This window comes from Aquarana catesbeiana, linkage group LG12 (assembly GCF_042186555.1).
Source record: "Aquarana catesbeiana isolate 2022-GZ linkage group LG12, ASM4218655v1, whole genome shotgun sequence".
Classification (NCBI taxonomy): Eukaryota; Metazoa; Chordata; class Amphibia; order Anura; family Ranidae; genus Aquarana; species Aquarana catesbeiana.
Genome location: NC_133335.1, coordinates 100,571,944 through 100,591,831, shown reverse-complemented (window position 1 = coordinate 100,591,831; position 19,888 = coordinate 100,571,944). Strand labels below are relative to the sequence as shown.

At 43.9% G+C, this 19,888-nt stretch overlaps 1 protein-coding gene across 1 annotated transcript in view; it reads left to right on the top strand.

Annotated features, from left to right (window-relative positions):
• Positions 1-11,229: 11,229 nt before the first annotated feature.
• The window catches only part of FAM83C (family with sequence similarity 83 member C), a 92,056-nt gene continuing 83,397 nt past the window's right edge, over positions 11,230-19,888 (top strand). The window contains exon 1 of the mRNA XM_073608227.1: positions 11,230-12,068. Coding sequence (XP_073464328.1) covers positions 11,568-12,068 — 501 coding nt within the window. The 5' untranslated portion in view covers positions 11,230-11,567. The remainder of the gene's footprint in view (positions 12,069-19,888) is intronic.

The window sequence follows — 19,888 nt, the reverse complement described above, 5'->3', positions numbered from 1 at the left end:
TAGGGTCAAATTGTAGGGCCCCAGAAGACAGCAGGGACCACTCAGGACACGCATCGCGACTTGCGCATGCACAGTAGGGAACCAGGATGTGAAGCCACAAGGAGCCGAGGAACGGGTTGGCTTTGAGTGAGGACATCGCAGGCGCCCTGAACAGGTAAGTGTCCTTATTTTAAAAGTCAGCAGCTGTGGTATTTGTAGCTGCTGACTTTTAATTTTTTTGGCAGAACTCCGCTTTAAAAAACAAAACAAAAGGAAAATGCTACTTCAAGGCTGAGAGTCGATAGACATTCAACACCTCCAAGAGGACGATGGACCAAATATGAAATAAACACTTGTTCTTAGGAGGGTAAGGGGGTGGGAAGAGAGAAGAAAAGGAAGGGCACAAGAGGTGGAGCGAAAAGCGAGAGAAAGGTCGGGTGTGGGCAAAAGGACCACCACCACAGCCTGAAACCTGAAAGGTCCGGCTGCAACGTTTTTAATAAGGGGTGCATTGAGTTTGATAAGGCCGAGCCACAATGATTTTGTTAGAAAATTACTTAGAATCCCAAAACATTATATATGTATTTTAACCACTTGCCTACTGGGCATGTTCACCTCCACCCTGACCAGGCCAATTTTCAACTTTCAGTGCTGTAGCATTTTGAATGACAATTATGCAGTCATGCAACGGTGTACCCAAACAAAATTTGTACCATGTTTTGTGAGACAGAGCTTTCTTTTGGTGGTTTTTAAAGCGGAGCTCCACCAAAAAGGGGAAGTTCCGCTTTAAGGACTGGTCCCCTGCTCCTCACGAACAATTGGCACTTTTGAGGAACGTTGGGGGGGGGGGGGGGGGCGAGCAGGTACCCGATTTTGATAGGTACCTGCATCCCACATTACAAGCACCGTGGCGCTCTGAAACAAAAGTTCCTCTCCCCCGCTGCAGTTTTCTGGGACACCGACAGGTCCCAGAAGACTGCATCCACCACGGTGGGCAGCGCGACTCGTGCATGCGCGGTGGGCACCTGGCTGTGAAGCCGCAAGCTGTCACAGCCGGGTGCCCATAGTGAAGATGCTGGCAGCAGGGACTGAAGACAGCGGGTGAGACCAACTGGGGTGAGCACACCGCTGGATCGTGGGACAGGGGAGTGATTGTTTTTTAACCACTTTTAGACCGAGTCTCTTTTTTAGATGTGTTGTTTACAAGTTAAAAACAGTTTTTTTTTGCTACAAAATTACTTAGAACCCTCAAACAGTATACATTTTTTTTTTCTAACACCCTAGAGAATAGGGTCGTTGCAATACTTTCTGTCACACTGTATTTGCACAGCGGTCTTACAAGGTCTTTTTTTTTTTTTTTTTTTTTTTAATACACTTTTTTGGATTAAAAAAACCAGACAACAGTAAAGTTAGCCCAATTTATTTTTACATTGTGAAAAATAATGTTACGCCGATTAAATTGATACCCAACATGTCACGCTTCAAAATTGCGCCCGCTCATGGAATGGTGACAAACTTTTACCATTAAAAATCTCCATAGGCGACATTTAAAAAATTCTACAGGTTTACTGTTTTGCGTTACAGAGGAGGTCTAGGGCTAGAATTATTGTTCTCGCTCTACCAAACACAGCGATGCCTCACATGTGTGGTTTGAACACCGTTTTGATATGTAGCCGCTACTCATGTATGCGTTTGCGCATTTAACAATTTTTTTTTTCTTATTTATTTTACCTTTTATTTTTTTTAATATTACACTGTTTTAAAAAAAAAATTGTGTCACTTTTATTCCTATTACAAGGAATGTAAACATCCCTTGTAACAGAAAAAAAGCATGACAGGACCTCTTAAATATGAGATCTGGGGTCAAAAAGACCTTAGATCTCATATTTACACTAAAATGCAATTAAAAAAAAAAAAATGTTGTCATTTAAAAAAATGGAAAAACAAAATAGCCCTTTAAGAGCTATGGGCGGAAGTGACTTTTTTGTGTCACTTCCGCCCTGCAGTGTCATGGAGACGGGTGGAGGCCATCTTCCCCTTACTCGTCTCCATCCACAGCCACAGGAAGGATCAGATCGCCTCCTCCCTGCCGACAGCTCTGGTAAGCGGCGGAGGGCACCGGATCGTGGCGGGGGGGGGGCCACTGCCGATAAAAGTGATCTCGCGGCAAGTCCGCCACAGAGACCACTTTTATCTTGTACCGGACCGCCGTCCTAACACTGGGATACCGAGGTTATGGCAGCTAGCTGCTGCCATAACAATGATATCCGTACTCAAAGTAGGGACGTACATCGGCGTGCGGCGGTCCGGAAGTGGTTAAAAGTCAGCTGCTACAGTTTTTGTAGCAGCTGACTTTTATTTTTTTCACATGTGGCTGGAACTCCGCTTTAATCACCACTGAGATTTAATTTTTTGCTAAACAAATGAAAAAAGACCAAAAATAATGAAAAAATAAGCTTTTCTTAGTCTCTGTTATAGTATTTTTTAAATAAGTAATTTTTCTCCTTCACTGATGGGCACTGATAGGCTGCACTGATGGGCACTGATGAGGCGGCACTGATGAGGCGGCACTAATATTTGGCACTGATGGGCAATGATAGGCAGCACTGATAGATGGCAATGATAGGCAGCACTCATAGCCCTCCCCTATGTGATGGAGTATGGGGTACATTGTACCCCTACCCATTCACCCCTAAAAAAACAGCGTAGTGTAAATAAAATGTCCCCGTCGTAGCTTCAATGTGTCTTCTTTCACTGGTTCTGCCACCCATGTGTTCTTCCTCCGGTCTTCTCCCTCCACTGCTGCTACATGGGGACAAGGTGCTTTGTGGTGGGAGGCACAGAGCCCCTCCCCCTGCCCCAAAGCACCCACCTTGCTTGCCCCCCCCTTTTCCACGACCTGCTGGGCTGCATGCTCAGAAAAATTAAAGTTACGTACCGGTAACGTCTTTTCCAGTAGTCTTTCAGGACAGCCACCATGAGAGATAGTCTCCTCCTCTTCCTCTAGGAAACACTGCGCCAGCCCATAAATTCTTACTTCCCCCTGCCAGACCTCAGTATATTGCAAGATTACCTCCGGTCAGCTGGGGAGACACAAGAACACATTAATAACATACTATTCCATATCATTATCATGCTGCGTTCTGGTCTTTTATAAGACACCCCAAAATTTCGGGTGGGTAACTAGGGCTGTCCTGAAAGACTACTGGAAAAGACGTTACCGGTACGTAACTTTAATTTCCCCCCTTCGTCTTTCAGGACAGCCACCATGAGAGGATGAACGAGCACTTACCAGTTAGGGTGGGACTACAGCTTGCAACACCTTTCGCCCAAAGGCTTGCTCACTAGCCGACACCAAGTCCACTCTGTAGTGCTTAACGAAAGTGGAATAGCTGGACCATGTTGCAGCCCTGCATATCTGCTCTGGCGTCGCTCCAGCCTTCTCTGCCTGAGAAGCTGCCATAGCTCTAGTAGAGTGTGCCCTTATACCCATTGGGATTTCTTTCCCTGCTAATGTATAGGCCTGGCCAATGGCTACTCTGAGCCATCTGGCAATAGTGCGTCGAGACGCTTTGCATCCTTTTCTGGCCCCAGAAAACAAAACAAATAAAGAGTCTGACTTTCTAAACCTCTTGGTCAGCTCTAGGTACTGAAGGATACATCTCCTTACATCCAAAGAATGAAATTTTAATTCCCTTTCCCCCGAGGGGTTGGGACAAAATGAGGGTAGAACTACCTCCTGACTTCTGTGGAAACCAGAAGCCACCCTAGGTAAAAATGCTGGATCAGTCTTGAAGATGATCCGATCTGGAAAAATAATGCAAAAAGGAGGTCTAACAGATAAGGCCTCAATCTCACTAACTCTCCTGGCAGTTGTCACTGCTACCAAAAAAACAGTTTTTAACATAAGATCCTTTAGTAGACATTCTTCTAAAGGTTCAAAGGGGGTTCCCGTCAGGCCCTGTAAAACTAACGATAGGTCCCACTTGGGAAAGGAAGGACCCTGAACCGGTCTTTGTCTAGACAGAGCCTTAAAGAATCTGACCACCCAAGGGTTGGTGGCCAGATGCTTTTCTAAATAAGCACTGAGTGCTGACACCTGACCTTTAAGGGTACTTATGGATAAACCCCTGTCTGCCCCGCACTGAAGGAATTCCAACACAGCTGTGGGACTATGTACCGCAAAGGAGCCTTCTGCACACCATTCATTGAAACGTACCCAGACTTTTTTTATAAATCTGGCGTGTTTCCTTCTTCCTGCTGTTGAGGAGGGTGGAGATTAATTTCTCAGAAAACCCCCTAGCTCTTAGCATACCCTCCTCAGTAGCCAGGCCGCTAACTGCCAATGGTGAACCTGTGGACAGAGGACTGGGCCCTGTGAGAGGAGATCCTCTCGAGGTGGCAGGAATAAGGGAGGTTCGACCGCTAGCTGCTTGAGTACTGAGAACCAAGCCCTCTTTGGCCAATGTGGTGCTACTAGAATCAGGGACGTGTTTTCCATCTGGAACTTCCTGAGGACCGCCGGTAATAACGCTGGGGGCAGGAAGGCATAGCAGATTCTGAAATGCCAGCTCTGGATCAATGCGTCGACCCCTCGCGCTCCCTCCCCTCTGTTTAGGGAGAAAAAACAAGGGGCCTTCGCGTTGCTTCTTGACGCGAACAGATCTACTTCTGGAGGACCCTATTTCTCTGAAATGAGATTGAAAACCTCCTGGTTGAGGATCCAATCGCCCTCTCTCAGTTTGGTTCGGCTGAGAAAATCTGCTATCACATTCTTCTCTCCTCTCAGGAAGACTGCTGAGAGTGAGAGAGTGTGAGTCTCTGGCCCAGTTCAGAATGTCTGCTGCTAAGGCCAACAGGACTCCGCTTTTCGTGCCGCCCTGTTTGTTTACATAGGCCACGGCGGACGAGTTGTCCGACTGCACCTGAACATGGTGGCCCTGTAGCTCCTCTTTGAAGAACCTGAGTGCTAGCCCGATTGCCCTCAGCTCCTTCCAATTGGACGACCTTCTTAGTTCGTCGCCCTCCCAGGTGCCCTGTGCTAAAAGGGAACCCAGATGCGCCCCCCAACCTTTGCCGCTTGCGTCTGTGGTTACCACCTGAGAAACTGGGATGAACCACAGACGACCCTGCGACAAGTTTGAGACCCTCCTCCACCACCAGAGGGATCGCTTTACTTGGGGTGGAACCTGTACCAAGGTGTCCAGATCTTCCTGACTGTGATCCCAGACCCTTAGGACAAAGGACTGTAAGGGACGAAAGTGCAGACCTGCCCATTGCACTGCTGGGAGGGTAGCGGTCAATAGACCCAGGGCCAACATCAAAACTCTTATGGAGACCTGATTGCTGCACTGAAGAACCGCCACTGCCCTGTCCAGTTTTTGAACTTTTTCTGCTGGAAGAAACACCCTCAGTAGCGTTGAGTCCAACAGATAGCCCAAGTACATAATGCGCTGAGAGGGAATCAAACTGGATTTCTCCAAGTTCATTAGCCACCCTAGACCTGTAAGAAGCCTCTTTGTTAGTTCTAGATCTCTGACTAACTGCAGTGGACACGGTGCAAACAGGAGCAAGTCGTCCAGGTATGCTATCACTGATATTCCCTGGAGCCGAAGAAAGGCCATCACCTCCGCCAAGACCTTGGTGAAAATGCGGGGCGAGGAGGATAGCCCGAAAGGCAGCGCCTGAAACTGTAGATGTACCGTTGTTCCACCTACATTTACCGCTAGCCGCAGAAACCTCTGGGAGGCTTCTGTAATAGGAACGTGTAGATACGCGTCCTTTAGGTCCAGAGATACCATAAAGCAGTTGCGGGGCAACAGGGCTCTGACTGTGAAAATTGTTTCCATACGGAATCTCCTGTACGTCACTGACCTGTTCAGGGGCTTTAAATTCAGAATCAGTCTGAATTTCCCTGTGGGTTTCTTCACTACGAAGATGTGTGAATAGAAACCCTCTCCCTCCTCGGCCTTTGGAACTCTGAGAACCACATTTTGATCTATCAGATCTCTTAATGCTTCCAACAGAACCTCGGCTTTTGCCGTACACCTGGGTAGGTGCGTGACAAGAAATCTCCGTGGAGGAGGATTTGTGAATTCGATATAAAAGTGTAAAGGACTAATGCGCACAACCCAATTCTCACAGGATCAAGAGTACTAGAACAAAGAAAAGCTGCCTACATATGAGGTGGCCTCACCCACCCTAGATAAATAACGTAATGTGAGATCAAAAATATGTGGCGCTAGTCTATGTATAGCAATTAATGAGAGAAATGAATGCTTCCTTGCTGCTCAATACTAAAAAAATTTTCAATAGACAATGATCACCGCCAGGTCAATGATAAAGACACCTATCAGCTATTACTGAACAATCCAACGACCAAATACAAAAAAGAACTTGCCAAGGTGATACAGAAAGGAGTGGATAAAGGTCTTCTAACTAAAAAAGAGGCTACATATTTACAACCTAAAAAGTGTAGAGTACCCGTAATTTATACATTACCGAAAATACATAAGGATAAATTCAAACCCCCAGGAAGGCCTATAGTGAATGGGATCAATTCGGTGGGAGCACGAATAGGTGAATATATTGACTGGTTTTTACAACCAGTAGTTAAGATCACGAGATCTTACCTAAGAGATACGAAGCACCTTATCCAACTCCTTGAGGAAGTTAACCTGAGTGATGACCTCGTATATTTAGCAACAGCAGATGTCTCATCCCTGTACACGGTCATCAACCATGATGAAGCTATACAGGCCACAAAGTGGGCTTTAAGAAAGATGAGTAACCTGAAATGCAAACAAAGGAGATTTATACTAGAATGTTTGAAATATAGCCTAGATTCCAATTATTTTTGGCATAATAGCAAATACTATAAACAGATTTGTGGAATTGCAATGGGGGCAAAGTATGCACCTAGTGTTGCTAACCTGTATATGTCGGAGTGGGAAGAAGAAGCACTTTATAATAATCGTCCGCAACAGTTGGTATTTTATAAACGTTTTATTGATGATATTTTTATTATCTGGAGCGGCAATAGAGAAAGCCTTAGTGACTTTTGTTTTAATCTCAATATTAATAATAAAGGTATAAAATTAACATGGGAAATTAGTGATGAACAAATCAACTTCCTTGATCTTCAAATAAAGAAAGAAGGTACCAAGATACATACCCAAACGTACTTCAAGACAGTTGACAGGAACAGCTACCTGCCCTTAGATAGCTGCCACCATCCTGTATGGTTGGAGAATATACCAAAAGGCCAGCTGGTCAGATTGAGAAGAAATTGTACCAGTGAGGAAACATTTTTAGAACAGGCCAAAATGATTGGACAAAGGTTTGTCCAGAAGGGTTATGAAACTAAACTAAAACTAAAAATCGCCCCTCCCCTGCCCTTGCCCTTCTGACCCCAAAATTTCTTTTGCCCTTCCGGCTTTGGAATTTCTTTACGCTTTTGCGGACGAAACCCCTTCTTTGTCTGTGTAGGGGTTTTCCGCTTAACTGGGAAGGATTTCTTCCTGTCTGCTGTGCGGTCCAAGACGGTCTCTAACCCTGGGCCGAAGAGAAGGTCTCCCGTTAACGGTATGCCGCACAACTTGGCCTTAGAGGCGCTATCGCCCGGCCAAGTTTTTAGCCAGAGGGCTCTCCTGACCGAATTGGCCAGAGCCGCTGATCTGGCCGACATACGGACTGATTCTGCCGAGGCATCCGCTATGTAGGCGATACCCCGCAGAATCGTAGGGAAAGAAGATAGAATGGTTTCTTTTGCCGTTCCAGCTTCAATATGCTCTTGAATCTTAGAGAGCCAGTGCTCCAGATTGCGAGCCACTACTGTGACAGCCAACTCAGGTTTTAAATTACCAATTGTTGAATCCCAAGTCTTTTTGAGGAGAGAGTCTATTCTCTTATCCATGACATCCACCAGGGCCCCCATGTCCTCAAAAGCCAGGTCTGTGTGTCTGGAAACCTGGGAGAAGGCAGCATCTAACTTGGGACTTTTATTCCAGATAGATGTAGGATCATCCGAGAATGGAAATCTCCTTTTTAAGGATCTAGAAAAAAGGGTTTCCTTTCGGGATCCTGCCACTCCTTTTTAATAGTTTCAACCAGTACCTCATGTACTGGAAAAACTTTCCTCCTTTGTTCCCCTAAACCCTTGTACATTTGGTCATGAAGGGTCAGGGGTTTCCTGTCTTCCTGAATACCGAGGGTTGTATAAATAGCCCCTAAGAGGTCCTCTAACTCTTCCAGGGATAATTTATATCTGGAGGATTTCCTAGGCTCCCCGTCCAGGTCCTCTCCCTCTGAACCATCCTGGGAATCGGAGGAGGAACTGTCTGGTTGTCTTTGTTCCACTCCGGAGGGCCCTGGAGCTTCCACTGCCCTAACTGAAGTTGCAGGTTGGGCAGGAGCAGAGCCCTGAGCCTGAGGCGAGGTTGTATCCTGGGGGACTGGACTAAATGGAGGCTGAAACCTTTCAAATAAGGCTTTAAATGAAGAGAAGGTGGACGAAAGCTCCTTAACCGAGGCTGCAAGTCCTGACTCGTGTTCAGAGTCCCTCTCCTTAACAAGGGAGTCTATGCACTCCCTACACAAGACCTTTGTCCATGTTTCCCCTAAAGTGTCCCTGCAAGAGGCACACCTCTTCTTAGAGCTATGTGCAGACCTAGACTTCTCTGTAGCTTTCTGAAATACATGAAAAGAAAAAACAAACATTTTGTCACTTTTTTTTTTTTTTTCCAAAAAACAAGGATACAACCCTGGGAGTGCACTAGACCCTCCTTAATATGTGGGGATCTGAGCCTCCCTCCCCTGACCACCCAGGGTGTCTGCCCCCCCATGACAGGAACTATACATGGAGGGACAATCCTAGATAAAGAGTACTCTTCCCCAGGGCACTCTTACCTTAGGAAGGCTGGAGGTAGTGTCCGTTGGTTGAGCATCTGCTTCCGACATGACTTGCAGGTGGTTGCTACTACCGAGTCCCACGCTGCCTGTGCGCGTCCCAGACTCATCTCCAGCCTGTGCCTGGCTTCCCTATCAGCGCCGCGACCCGGAACCGGAAGTCGCGGGTCAAAGGCAAGCACTCGCCCTTCCGCCGGAAATGACGTCGCCCATCGTCCGGCCCGCCTAGTTCCAAAAGAAAGAAAAAAAAAAAAAAAGAAGAGAGCGGTCTGTATGGTATACAGGGAAGGTGAACGCTTGCCTGCTGCAGCCCTGTAGCCGCGATAGGGAGTCCCCCCAACCTGAAGCTGCGCTCGGCTAGGAAGTGGTGGCAACAGAACGAGGGGTAAGTCCCCCCTATGCCCTAGGAAACCCCTGATCCCATTACAGGCTCCAAAAAAATATAAACAGCCGCAGTCACCCTGACTGAATGGCCTGGTTCCTTGCACAGTGTCTCCCCACCGGAGGAAACACTAATACTGAGGTCTGGCAGGGGGAAGTAAGAATTTATGGGCTGGCGCAGTGTTTCCTAGAGGAAGAGGAGGAGACTATCTCTCATGGTGGCTGTCCTGAAAGACGAAGGGGGAAAAAGGCCTTTTATGGATTTGGGGGGCCCCACGCTGTTTTTTTTTTGCGCAGGGTTTCCCCTTAAAATCCATCCAGTCCAAAGCGTCTGGTATAGTTTTGGGGGAGACCCCATGCTGTTTTTTTTGGCATGGAGTTCCACCCTCAAGATTCATACCAGACTCAAAGAGCCTGGTATGGTCGGATCAAAGTTGGATTCTGTTTATTGATGTCAAATGAAAGTCAGACATGAAGTTGCAGGGCAAAGTTGGATCAGAAGTTATACAACTTTTGTGTCAGATCCGTGTGAACATAGACCCCAATTGTCTCAGTAAGGCTTTCAGACCCCAGATGTCTCCCCTGCCCCTAACTGCATTAAATCAGACCAAGATCAATCCTATTCGATGCTCGTAAACAAAAGACTGGGACTGGAAGTGACAAAACACAGGCCACTTCTGGGTCCTAATACCATAGAGGTGATCAGAGACAATTTGGTCTCCGAAAACCTGTATGGTAGGCCCACGTAACATCCGACTTCAGTGCCGGGCTCCCTGATCGCATGGGAGAGCCTAGAGAAGCACTGGAGAGCAGCGGAACGACCCCTCCCACTGCCTGGGCTAATTAGCCACTAAGATGGCTTTTACATTAAAGGTAATCGCAGCCTAAAAAAAACATTCTGAAACATTCTGGGATGATGCTTGTAACTGCAGGCTTTATCCTGGTAGAACGGCTTCAACCCAAGGACATATGGGAAGGAAGTGGTTAATCAGGCGGTGAGGAGGTGTTATAACTCCTTCTCACCGTGTGCCAAATGCCCTCTGAAAAGCAATCTGAAGACACCCTTAGGCTCCATTCACACTAGCGCGTTTTTTTGATGCATTTTGCATTTTGCAGAAATGCATGGGAATTTTTTAACATGGGTTCCTATGGAACATGTTCACATCAATGCCTTTTTGTACCTCTGCATTTTTGGAAAGGGTCAGGGACTTTTTTTCATGTAAAATGCAGCGTTTTGCATGTAATAGAATTCAATGGACCAGCATCAAAAATGCAAGTGCACCGTTTTTGCAGCGTTTTTTTTTTTCTTTTTTTTAATTTTTTTTTTTTTTTTAAACTGTAAAAAAAAAAAAACAAAAAAAAAAACGCAAAACGCCGCAAAAACGCTGTAAAAACGCTACAAACATACTGCTCAAAAACGTGGCAAGCATGACAAAAAAAACTCCAAAAACGCTCAAAAGCAACATGCATAGGTGTGAATCGAGCCTTAGGTTGGATTCACACCTATGCATTTTTAGTGCTTTTTGCATTTTGCAGATTTGCGCTACAGTCCATTTAACATGGTTTCCTATGGAACACGTTCTGTAGCACAAATCTGCAAAATGCAAAAAGCACTAAACATGCATAGATGTGAATCCACCCTTACAGTGTATGTGGTTTTCATTCAGAAAAAAATCAAATGAAATTGTGGAGTACTTTCAAATGACATTCGTCAAATCATCAAATGTATTGAAAATGTATGAATGTGACTTGCTCGAGTGCAAATAAAAAAGTGTGTCGGACAGCACTGAACCATGTTGTTGAATAACACAAACATTATTAGAGATTCACTTTCCACATTGACGTTCCACCGTCTGAACACTTTTGTGTTGCACAGTAACTAGAGCGACCATCTGATTGATTGAGCTTTGAATAGTCCAATAAAAAGGGCAGCGTGTTGTCATCCGGGCTTATCTACAGCCTGCTGGAACAAGTTGGATAGTAACTGCTACAACATTTGAGGAGGGGTGAAGAAAACTCAACAAACAGGTAGCTGGATGGGGGAAGGGAAATGTTGGGCTGTGAGAGTACAAAGCTAGGCAGTTAAAAGAGTTAGCAGCAGTATGAGGAAGTCTATCCACAATGACAGGAAAGAGCGTATGGAAACACAGCCAATCTGATCTTCTCTAGTGACAAATAGACTGAAAGCTATTTAGACAGCTGATCTTGTATACAAGGCTTAACAGAAACCACCACTAGGCAGAATCCCAAGCTGGGTGCATCAGTTTTGGGAAGCGCGCAGTTCATCCGGACCGGCAGCCATGCTCAATCCGGAGGTAAGAAGAGGAGTGAGGTCCGTTGGCCAACTGAAAAGTAGAGTGGAAGAGCTGAAGAACCCTTGGAGACAAAGTTCCCCGCTAGTTCTCAATTACAATGAGTCTGCCCGATTGGCGACTGATGCTCTGGTGGAGCAAGGAGAAAAGGCATACTTCCAAGCACTGACCGAGGAGAAAGAACTGCCCTTCCTCTCAAGTTTAGATATAGAATACATCTGCAGGAATACCGACGTTACCAGCAAATCCCAAGACACGGGGTTGGAGAAGGATGGCGATGGTGACGTTGACAACTGTCTTTCCGAGTTGACGTCCGGCACCTACTTTCCTTTAATGTCTGACATCGATGTGCCCGTTTTGGAGCTGGGCTGGCCTGAAATCCCTCTGCTCACCCGCAGTAAAGGGACAGAGGTACAAGTTATCTTCCAAAAGCACAGAAACAACGAAATCAAGGATCTCATCAGATCCCTCATTAACAAGGCAAAATCGGTAAGTTGCTGATCAGCTTAATTATACAATGGTGCCAATAAAAAAGAAGGACTATAATTATAAAACATTTAACAGTTTTACTGCAGTTTTCATACTTTATACACAGTTTATATTTAAAGTGACACTAAACGATATCCTTATTCTCCTCCAAAAATGATCCATATATAAAATATCCATTTAAAAAAAAAGTTAGCCTTATTTTTCTAAAAACAAATCAGTTTATAAAAAAAGATGTTGAATAAAGTACACTAAACAATATCCTTATAGTTATTTGTAAAATAATATTTTTTTTTCCTATATAATTGAATAAAAGTACACTAAACAATATCCTTATAGTTATTTGTAAAATAATATTTTTTTTTCCTATATATATATATAGTTACATAGTTACATAGTAGGTGAGGTTGAAAAAAGACACAAGTCCATCAAGTCCAACCTATGTGTGTGATTATGTGTCAGTATTGCATTGTATATCCCTGTATGTTGTGGTCATTCAGGTGCTTATCTAATAGTTTCTTGAAGCTATCAATGCTCCCCGCTGAGACCACCGCCTGTGGAAGGGAATTCCACATCCTTGCCGCTCTTACAGTAAAGAACCCTCTACGTAGTTTAAGATTAAACCTCTTTTCTTCTAATTTTAATGAGTGGCCACGAGTCTTGGTAAACTCTCTTCTGCGAAAAAGTTTTATCCCTATTGAGGGGTCACCAGTCCGGTATTTGTAAATTGAAATCATATCCCCTCTCAAGCGTCTCTTCTCCAGAGAGAATAAGTTCAGTGCTCGCAACCTTTCCTCATAACTAATATCCTCCAGACCCTTTATTTATTATAATTGAATAAAAGTACACTAAACAATATCCTTCTCCAAAAATAATCCATTTATAAAATCATTAATAAATAAAAATTTAAAAAATTGAATAAAGTACACTAAAGGATATCCTTATTCTCTAAAAATATTCTATATAAAATAAAAGTGACACCAAACATTATCCTTATTTTTCAAAAAGAATCCATATGCATCTATTACTTAATGACCCTATAATCCATTTTTCATGAAATCGTTTCTTACTCTGTTTTTTGTGTCTCCTGGTAACATTCTCCAAAAGCTCCCAAACCTCCCCCTTTCCCCCCTTCAGTTTGGTTTGTTTAGAAAGATTAGTGCACGTTAGTCATGTGCACTGCTCTACACACACTACGGGATTCATTTACTAAAACTGGAGATTGGCTATTATACACAGCTGCACCAGATTTTACAATCAGCTTCCAACTTCAGCTTGTTCAATTAAAGTGATTGTAAAGTCTAATTTATTATTTTGCTATAAAAAAATAACAAACATGTTATACTTACCTGCTCTGTGTACTAGATTTGCAGAGAGCAGCCCGAATCCTCCTCTTCTCGGGTCCCTCTTCAGTGCTCCTGGCACCGCCCTCCTGTTGAGTGCCCCCACAGCAAGCAGCCTGCTATAGGGGCACCCAAGCCAAGCTGCAGCTCCGTGTGTCCATTCTGTAGCTTCGGTTCGGACCCCATCCTATCTCTCTCCAGATTGGCTAAATGACTTTAATTGACAGCAGAGGGAGCCAATGGCACCGCTGCTGTGTCTCAGCCAATCAGGAGGGAGAGTCCCGGACGGCCGAGGCACTCGCTGGATAGAGATGGGGATCGGGTAAGCATTAGCGGGGCTGCTACACGCAGAAGGTTCTTTATCTTAATGCGTTACCTAACTTTACAACCCCTTTAACCACCTCAATACATCTATTTGATCACCTCTGCATTTTTTATTTTTTGCTAAACAAATTAAAAAAAAAAAAATTGTTGAGAAAAATAAAAATGTTTCTTTCTGGTATAAAATTTTCTAAATAAGTACGTTTTCTTCTTTCACCGATGGGCACTGATAAGGCAGCACCGATGAGGTGGCACTGACAATGGGCTTTGGTGGGCACTGATGGGCACTGAAAGGCTGCACTGATGGACTGATTGGCAGCTTCCTGGGCACTGATTGCCATTTCCCTGGTGGTCTAGGGTGGCATACTTGGTGAGCATCCAAGGGGGGGCTGCGCTGGTAAACAATCAGCACAGACCCCCCCTGTCAGGAGAGCAGCCGATCGCCTCTCCTCCAGTCGTGTCTGTCAGACATGAGTGAGGAAAAGCCGATCAACGGCTATTCCTGTTTACATCGTGATCAGTGATTGGACACGGCTGTTCGCGTGGTAAAGAGTCTCTGTCAGAGGCTCTTTACCGAGATTGGTGTAGCGGCATGTCAGACTGACACACCACCGATTGGCGCGATAGTGCGAGAGTGGTCGTTTTAGGTGGATGTCATATGACGGCCTCTCAGAACAAGAGCCTCGCCACCCAGCCGTCATTTGACGGCCGGCGGGAAGCGGCTAAGCTTTGACAAAAAAAAAAAAATGGAAGCTGGTTTTTAAGCAGAGCTGCACCAGATTTTGCACTCTCTCTCGGTAAATCATCTTGTGTGTGTAAGAAGAGAAAAACATTTTTTTATATATATATATATATATATATATATATATATATATATATATATATATAAAATAAAAAATTGGAGGAGGCTGAATACAGTTGAAGGGACTTTTTTGAGTTAAGAATACGTACTTGGATAGCTTTTTTTTTTTTTTTTTTTTTTTTTCTTCAATACAGAGTTTGTCACTTTCAATCCGAAGTGTTGCACATGTGCTTTGGGTCTTCTACTTAGTGCACTGGTCTCCTTTGCAGTAATTGCTGCATTTAGCCCAATAATGGTCCTCTTGGCAAGCATTGTTTATTTACTGGACTTTACATATTAATCTTGTATGCAGTGTTGATGCGTTTAATTTATATTTCAGTAATGCCGTCAATTTTTTGAAATTATAGTTAGGACTGTTCAATGCTATATTATTTTTTGCAGTAAAATGGATTCAATGTGACCCAGATATGATCCAACTCTATTTTTTTTTTTTTTTTTTTAATATACCAATGAAAGGCATTCCTAAGCACCATAGTTACATAGTTAGTCAGAATGAAAACAGGTTCACCTACAGGTTCATCTAATAGTATCAACTTACTTCTGTGTTGTTCATTGCAAGGAATTTTGGGGGGCTCTGTAGCTTGCTATGTCTATCAGCAAAGGGCCAGTGACCTAACGATAGGCAATGGTGGGTACACACAAGTAGAATTTTGTTTGAAAATGATTGATTTTTGGAATGTTCCGAAAGTGGGGTTGAATCAATGGTGGGTTTTTCGTTTTTTTGCTTTATATCTGTAGTGACGAGAGAATTCAAAGGAGTAGGGCACAGACCTGTCATCTGCCTGCTCAGTGGGATCCGTAGAGGCAGCCTACCCCCCCCCCCCCCCCCCAACTAAGAAAGCGGATCTACTGCCAGAGCCCACCCAGTGTAAAAGGGGCCTTAGAGATTTTTTTTTTTTTTTTAACATTGATTTTCAACTGTTATTCCAGCTAGTAACTCACTTCCTAGTTTCGTAGTAGATAAGGTTGAATAAAGACCATAGTCCATCCAGTTTAAGCTGTGTAGGTGTATGTGTGTCAATGTCAGTAATCATTTCCCATATCGCTGTATATTGTGTTCACTAGGATGCATGTCCAAGAGTCTTTTAAAAATATAATTACTTCCCGCTGCCACCACCAATTGTGGAAGAGAGTTCCACATCCTTATCACCCTGACAGTGAAAAACACTCTGCGCAGCTTAAGGTTAAACTGCTTCTCCATTTTTTAAAAGCAGAAAAAAAATCATGTTCATGACTGTAATTTACCGGCAAATGCTTGTAGCTGCTTGTCTTCAGCAAACTGTTTGCGGGCTTTCTTGTGCATCATCTTTAGAAGAGGCTTCCTTCTGGGACAACAGCCATGCAGACCAATTTTATGCAGTGTGCGGCGTATGGTCTGAGCACTGACAGGGTGACCCCCCTCACCCCTTCAACCTCTGCAGCAATGCTGGCAGCACTCATACGTCTATTTCCCAAAGACAACCTCTGGATATGACGCTGAGCATGTGCACTCAACTTCTTTGGTTCACCATGAGGATGAGGCCTGTACTGAGTGGAACCCGTCCTGTTAAACCGCTGTACGGTCTTGGCCACCATGCTGCAGCTCAGTTTCAGGGTCTTGGCAATCTTCTTATAGCCTAGGCCATCTTTATGTAGAGCAACTTTTTTTTTTTTTTTTTCAGATCCTCAGAGAGTTCTTTGCCATGAGGTGCCATGTTGAACTTCCAGTGACCAGTATGAGAGAGTGAGCGTGATAACACCAAATTTAACACACCTGCTCCCCATTCACACCTGAGACCTTGTAACACTAACAAGTCACATGACACCAGGGAGGGAAAATGGCTAATTGTGCCCAATTTGGACATTTTCACTTAGGGGTGTACTCACTTTTGTTGCCAGCGGTTTAGACATTAATGGCTGTTTTGAGTTATTTTGAGGGGACAGCAAATTTACACTGTTATACAAGCTGTACACTCACTACATTACATTGTAGCAAAGTGTCATTTCTTCAGTGTTGTCACATGAAAAGAATAAAATATTTACAAAAGTGTGAGGGGTGTACTCACTTTTGTGAGATACTGTATGTAGGGGTGGGGGCCTAAAAAAAAAAAAAAATGTGTGTATATATATATATATATATATATATAATATTATATTTTTTTTTTTGTGTGTGGGGGGGGGGGTGTAACTTAAAAAAAAAAAAAAAAAAAATTAAGGAGACATCTGGGATCTGAACAACCCTGGGTGTCTCCCCGGTGCTCCACTAAATGTTAAGCAGTGCACATTGCAATAGATTATTTCCTAGCCATGCTGGCTGGGGAAGCTGCCAGGGGGACCTGGAAAACACATCTCTTCCGGGAGGGGAGCGGATGTGTGCCCACTCTGCTCCCCTCCCTCTACCTGGTGGCATCCGCTTTGCAGGTTCTGGGCCTGCGTGTGTGTGTTATAAATAAGAGAAGTTCATCAACAGGGTTTGCATACACTTTAAGGCTCCATGGACACTAGCATTTTTTATGTTTAAGCTAAAAAACCGCTGGAAAAAAAAATGCTGGTAATAGCTTTTTAGGAGCATTAGCGGTTTTATTAGCATTTTTGTCCCTTTAACAAAAAAGGAAGGGGAAAAAAGATAAAAAAAAGGCTATTAGCAGTGTTTAGGAGCGTTTCTGCTGGAAAAAACATTCCAAGAAATTCTACAAAAACAATTAATTTTTTTCTGCTCCTAGACGCTGAAGATCAAAAAATGCTAATAGCGTAATGTAGTGTGCATGGACACTGGATAGGATAACGCTATTTAGCTTCTAGGAGCAGAAAAATTCATGCGAATAACAGCTTCAAAAAATGCTAGTGTGCATGGAACCTGAAGTGTACATTTCTTTGTCTTTTGAAGCAGTATAAGTAAATGATTTTATCAAGCATTAATACTTTTCTAAATTATTGACCTGGCATCCTATTTCATCCAGCCATCCCATCCATCCCACATTGAAAGTGGTATTGATCAAAAATTGTTTTCTTGCCAGCAAAAATGACGTTATTTGTCTAATATAAACAAATCATTAGAGAAACTCTGGTGACACCCTGAAAGTATACCTGTCACAAGGATGATTCAGTTGAGTAACCTAAGGAAATCCCAGAAGGTAAATTTTCTTCTTGACTGTATTCATAGTGAACAATAAAGTTTTGTTTGTAGCTGACCTTTAGCCCCATTCACACCTGAGTGTAACATTGATGGGCGATTGTTGAGGCATTTTTTTGTTGTTGTTGTTATCTTTTTATGTGTACAGTGCTTCTTTAGCATTTTTGGCCCTTAGATTTTTATTATAGGAGTTCCTGGAAAAAAAACAAGCTCAGACACCTCAGGAGATCACTCGCATATCTAATTGGAGGTTTCAAAAATAAACACAAATTTAAAAAACTCCTAGGAGCAAGGAGGAGATTTTTTTTTTTTTGGCAGAGGAAGTTTCCATATGTCTTTCCACCTCCACCTCCAGCAAATTCAAATGAGGGACTTTAGTTCCACCCAAAGCAAAAGAGCACGTGTTCTTGTCACACTTCATAATGCTTTGTTATTTATTCCTCCATATCAGTCATTGTCCATCTGCCTGAAACTTCATGCTGATTTCAAAATGATCTCAGTTACAAGCCTTTTTTTAAATCCAAATGTCTGAAGCCTAAGCCCCCATTCGCACCAGTGCGACTTGTCGTGCAATTTGACATTTCCAAATCGCATGGAAAGTCGCACCCCATTAGCAGCAATGGAACCGTTCATGTTGCAGCAATTATGAACAAGGTTCCTGCAGTTCTTTTTGACAATTTCATTGCGACTTGCATAGACTTCTGCTGAATGAAGTCGCAAGCTGCAATGAAATTGGCATGAAATCAGCAGTGACAATTCCACTGATGTGCGGCTTTGAAATTGTGGTGAAGTAGTGCGATTTTTGCCGTTGTGAACGGGGGGGGGGCTTAAGGCTTAGTTCACATCTGTGGGTATCGATGCGTTTTTAGGAGATCGCACACTGACTTGAATGTCGTGAAACAAAGGTGCCATTGAAGTTCCAGTACCAATATTTGGCACTGACCCAAGCGTGTTTGGCAACTCATGACTGCTTCCTATGTTTGGGGTGCCATTAAGAAATAATAGCACCACAATAGCACTGCAAGTGCAATGTGAAATGTGGGCAGAAACACGTGTTTTTTTGCCCACGTTTCCAAGTGACTTAAAGATAAATGCAGCCTAAAGCAGTAGTGGATGACGTTTTGCACTGTTTCATATGACTGTGACTTTTTATCTTAAAGGATAGGTTCACCTTTTGTAACATGTTACACTTGTATTCAGAGTGTAATGTGCAACATGTTACTGTAGTACCAGCTCTGCACCGCCCCTTCCCCCGTCTCCCTTTGTGACAGCGAGTGGGGGGGAGATGTCACAGTGTTAAAAAAAAAAAAAAAAAAAAAAAGCGCGGCCCTGCAGGGATCCACCTGCCCGGATGTGTCATTTATTCACAGAGTTTTGTGAATGTGAAAACTACAAGTACCGACTGCTGCAAAGGCCTGTAGTTCTCGATGAACCACCAGGTCACTGTTGAGCGCTCTGGTAGGTCATTGAGTCTTCCTGTTATTGTGTAACTGCCTGCCCATACGAGGTACGAGCAGACCACTTCCACCGAATGTCTGCAAGAGCCCTGCATTGCACCCGTCGTCTGCTATTCACAGGTGCAATGGTTTGCATGCTCATAGTAGAAAAATAATAATGTGTGTGTGTGTGTGTGTGTGTGTGTGTGTGTATATATATATATATATATATATATATATATATATATATATATATATATATATTATAATATAATTTGTTTAAGGTAAACTTATCCTCTTTAATAAAATGTTTTACCATTTTTTTAGCATCTCAGTGGTATTAAAGGGGTTGTACAGTGTGTTTTTTTTTTTTTTTTTTTTTCAAATAACAAACGTTATACTTGCCACCTCCTGTGCAAGGGTTTTGCACACAGTGCTCCCGATCCTCCTTTTTTCGGGTCCCCCAGCAGCGTACCTGGCTCCTCCTCTTCTCAAGTGCCCCCATGGAGAGACTCTTCCCATGGGGGCACTCCTGTTGCTGCGTCCATTGATACAGACAGCAGGACTCGGCCTCACCCCCGGCTCCCGTGTCACTAGATTTGATTGACAGCAGCGGGAGCCAAAGGCTCCCGCTACTGTCAATCAATCCAATGAGGACCCAAGACAGAGGCTGGAGCTGCTGTGCTCGTCCCTGTCGCTGGAACGATCGGGTTCAGGTTAGAAAAAAGGGGGGGGCTCTGGGGGGCTGC